Here is a 4527-nt window from a genome sequence, read left to right as displayed (position 1 = left end):
ATTCAGCTAGCTATTGATAGGTTGAAGGTTGCTAGACTTAGAAATAAGAACAGGTTTGACAGCAGGCATCGCTTGCGGCCTAGAGCAATAGAAGAGGGAGACTGGGTATTAGTCTTTGATAGCAGCCTTGAAAATCAGCATACTGCACTTTAGAAGATGATGAAAAGATAGTTTGGGCCGTACATAGCCAGACATGTCTTTGATAATGCAACATATGAGCTGACAAGATCGGATGGGACAATGCTTAGAGTGCCCATTGCAGGAAAAAGAATCAAGATTTTCAAGAAAAGAGATGATGAGGATTATGCATTGGAAGAATTTGCAAGAGAAGAGCAACGAGAAGAAACTCTAGTAGAAGAGACAGATGATATGACAGATAACCTTGCTCATATACCGGAAATAGTCAATGAAGAGATTGATCTGTTCGTGGAACTTGACGACAATGATCATGGGTAGTTGGCCCATCCGGAGGATGCGCAGGATCAGAGGGGGTGGATGTCGTACTGCTGCGCATCCGAGGTGTGGAATCCACCAAAAAGTTATGTGTGTGACATTTGTTACTTTGTACATACTTAGTCGTTGTGTTTGCATTTTTGTTCTGCGTGGGTAGTATAGTGGAGAGGGGTTTGGAGTAAGAGGAACTTATCTGTAATGCTCTAGTTGACATGTATGCAAAATATGGCATGCTTGGAAAAGCCCAAGAAGTATTTGACAATATTTCAGCTCGAGATGTCATATCATGGAGTGCGTTGATTACAGGTTATGTTCAACATGGATATGATGAGCAAGCAGTGATGTGTTTTGAAAAGATGTAGCTAGAGGGCCTCCTTCCAAGTGCAATAATATTTTCTTGCATTGTGAAAGCTTGTGGCAACATAGGAGCTGTTGACAAGGCCAAAGAAATACATGATGAGATTGTGAAGGAGGGATTGCTGGAAAAAGATGTTGTTCTTGACATTGCATTGGTGGATATGTATGCCAAATGTGGTCTGTTTGCAGAAGCACTAGAAGATTGATTACCATCTACCTTGGATCTTGCAATGGAGGTTCCTGAAGTTGAAAAGCTAAGGGCTGCAAATAGAGGTCATTAATGAAGAGCATCTTATGGGACTTGAAGACCTTGATATGCAGAAGGATGTGTCTGTAACAATGGATATGGATGATGGATTTCAAAGTGTTACCAAGGAGAAGATTGGACCTAGCCATCCCATCCTTGATGAGACTCCTGTTCTAAGAGAAGAGTCAACTCCTTTTGGGCCTCAAATATCTTCACCAGTCATTCAAACTCCCAAAGTTGCTTTTGAGGACACTGACATTTTGGGAAACATCCTTGGAGGAAAAACACCCAATCTCGATGTTGTGCCAACTCCAGCATCAACTAGGTGAGATGGAAGAAAACGGAAGTGAGTCTTTGATAGCGTGTTGATCTTATCGAGCATTGTGCTTCTACCCCTTCCAATGGAGGAAGACATGGATTTTGGAAGGATGGATTTTGAGCAGAATGAAACCACCCCCAAATTTCAGGTCTCAAAGAAGTTGGACAATGATGCGACGCATGTGTGGGTTGAGCCAGAACCACAAGCTGAAGCACTTGAAGTGGAATGTTCTAAGCTGGGGATCTTAAGTTCCAAGTGTGATTCACTTGTTACTGCCTACATTCCTCGCTACATGGAAGAGCTAGAGTCAACATCTCCAGAGGCAGTGTGTGAGAAGGTTGGAATGTGCACTGCTGCATCATTTGAAGATGCAACCACTATACCCTTGACAATGCTATGGCAAAGTTTTATCAAAGATGATGCATCATTCAGAACCACACAGCTGCTTCAGAAAGCCAAAGTTGTAGATGAAACCAAAAAGGATCGGTAGTGCTATTGTGAGGGGCACTTTTCTATATGGACAAAGCTTGCAGGACCAGAGAGGCTCTTTTTGGCGAATGATGTTACTTTCGACCTGCTTTTTGGATTCGGGTGGAGGAGAGCGATCAAGAAGAAGAGGACAAGACCAGAAAAACGGGGCTCTGGATTACTTCAGTCATATGTGAAATATGGTTTGCTATATCTTGGATTCTTGATCAGTTTGCTAAGTGGCTCCCCATCAATAGAGATACGTATCTTGACAGGCTTTCTTTAAGGTTTGAGCCAGAGGGTAAACCTTCACAGTTGTCCGCAGTTGATGATGTAGATGAGAGCGGTTAGAATGGTGACATGCCTATGAGGGGTGATGGAAAACAGCCACTTTCCAGGATTGTTCCAATTGCTCCTTCTAAGATCAACCCTTACCGTATTATTATTGTGATACGCCTCATAATCCTGGCTTTCTTTTTACGATTCCGGATCTTGAACCCTGTAAATGATGCATATGGGCTCTGGTAGGAGAATCATGTCACAGGCTCTTTAGAAATAAACCCAATTTCATGTCGCGTCGATGATAGGCCAATCGGATGAGCTCCAGTGATCCAGCAGATCCATATGATCTCCCTTTGTTCAAGGGGCTGTACATAACCCAGGTTCTTGAGCTCTTGCAACAATCGCCTTTCTGCCTGTTGCTCTAAATTGGGGGAGTTTTTGGGAAGGCTGTAGGCCAAGACTATGCTCCATCTAGTTCTTAGAGCCAGCCTTCGGGCAATGCTAGCTCCAGTGCTGACAGTAGTTGCACCAATTAGAGCAGCTAAATTCAGAGTTCTATCAAACGGTGTAGGGAAGCTTGCAAATAACTGACCAAATTTTGCAGAGTTGCAGCCAATCCACACATATAGCTGCTTTTCTAGCCTCAGTATTTGGAAATGCAATACCAGGGTAATCATATGAACATGAGGATCGCATCTCAAAAGAACTTGCTGCATTCCTGTGTTGATATTGACATGGCTTCTTGAGTGAACTAGGAGCTTCTGAGCTATGTGTCGAGTTCCTGTATTCATCCATGTGCAGCTTCTCAATCGCAACTTTTATAGCCTGTACAGTTGATAACAGAGTGGTATTGGAGATTCTATCATATTCATGACATCCCTCATAGGCACCAACAAAGATAATGCATTGAACAGGCATGTGGAATGCGTATCCTGGGAATGCCCGTCCTCTTTGCATATTTGGTAATGCTGCCAATAACAATTATGGCTATATCTGTAGCTGATTGAATAGTGGATTCTGCAGATTTTTCTGGCACAGTATTAGTAGCATTGCTGCAACTCTGATGTTGCACTTTTATTGAGGAAATTGCCCTCATTTGTGTAATGTGGAATGACCAAAAGCAGTATACATTGTTTGTATTTATTGGAAGGATATTATTGATTACAGTGTACACGTAGGCAATCAAGTTTCATGTTTCATGGGAAGACAAGGTGTTTGAATACTCCAGTATTTGAGTAGATTTTCCACAGTAGATTCACTTGAATGGGCATCTAACTTCTCTGCAAACTGCAGTGTTTTCTACCATCCGGAGTATGAACATGCCCTCCATTTTCTGCCGCTTTTGCTGCTCACAAATCCTCTCATCTTGCTTATTCGTATGATTGATCTTCTATCCTGAAATTAGTCAAGGTTCTCTGTGGTCGCGACTTTGCTTTCGAAACCCCTTCGACAACGCTCAAATTTAACTCTTTTGCTGCTCTATTCTTAGTTATTTGCTATTGCTCTTGCTAGAAAAATTGTCAAAGATTCACCCTCATGCCGATTCAATGTTGTCGGGTTCCACAAATGGCAAAGACAGATCTTGATAAAGAAAGGCTTCGAGTTAATCACAACTGATCAAGAGAAGAAACTAAGGGAAGCTACACTCTCAGTCATATGGGATAAAAATGATGATAAGGCTCAAGCTATTATGAAGCTCTAACTTAATAATAGCTGATATCTATATTCATCATGATGATTGTGAAACCTCTCAAGCAACATGGGATTGATTAGAAACCTTGTTTGCATCTCACTCAAAATCCTCCAAATATGGCTTACTAATTGAATTTTTTGGCTTGATATGAAAAGTAATACCTCACTTGCAACTCATTTGAATTATATGAAAAGCTTGTTGACACAACTTGCAGGAATCAACTTGAAGATGGATGAAGACATTTGCATTGTAGTACTTTTCAAAAGTCTTCCATCTAAGTATGATAATGTGTCTACCACCTTAATCAACAGGCCAAAGTCAAAGCTTGTGGATATCAAAGCCTCTCTTCTTGAAGAGGAAAAGAAGATCAAGAGTAAAGGAGAAACAAGCATCCCAAGAGGAGACCAACAACTCCTCTATGTGAAGGACAAAGGGAAAAAGAGCATAGTTTGTGATTTTTGTAAGAAAACTAGGCATATTGAGAAGTTTTGTCATGCCAGGAAAAGATCTCAAAGAGCATATCTTGCAACAGTCAAAGAAGATGAAGACAACAATGGAGAAGAAGAAGAAGAAGAAGACACCCAAGAACAAAAGGATAGGACTCACCACCAGTCCCTCCTTTATAGCTCATTTTCTGATAGACTTTTAAAGGTTTTAAATGTGTACTTTCCGAATGTTCTTACCATAAGCTCTTGTACTCCTCATGTA

The 4527-nt window shown here is 41.3% G+C and overlaps 1 protein-coding gene across 1 annotated transcript; it reads right to left on the bottom strand.

The window, feature by feature from the left end:
- Positions 1-2377: 2377 nt before the first annotated feature.
- LOC148031080 (uncharacterized) lies at positions 2378-2842 on the bottom strand. The gene has a single exon (XM_087685540.1). The coding sequence runs from the start codon at positions 2840-2842 to the stop codon at positions 2378-2380; it is 465 nt and encodes a 154-aa protein (XP_087541666.1).
- Positions 2843-4527: the final 1685 nt, after the last annotated feature.

The sequence above is a fragment of the Lygodium microphyllum genome, chromosome 9 (assembly GCF_053477565.2).
Source record: "Lygodium microphyllum isolate KBCC chromosome 9, Lygodium_microphyllum_v1.1.10, whole genome shotgun sequence".
Taxonomy (NCBI): domain Eukaryota; kingdom Viridiplantae; phylum Streptophyta; class Polypodiopsida; order Schizaeales; family Lygodiaceae; genus Lygodium; species Lygodium microphyllum.
The sequence above is the reverse complement of the archived record's forward strand: the minus strand, read 5'-3'. Positions and strand labels throughout refer to the sequence as shown.

Coding starts and splice junctions, on each gene's coding strand:
- LOC148031080 (XM_087685540.1), bottom strand. CDS start 2,842: ATGCAGCAAGTTCTTTTGAGATGCGATCCTCATGTTCATATGATTACC.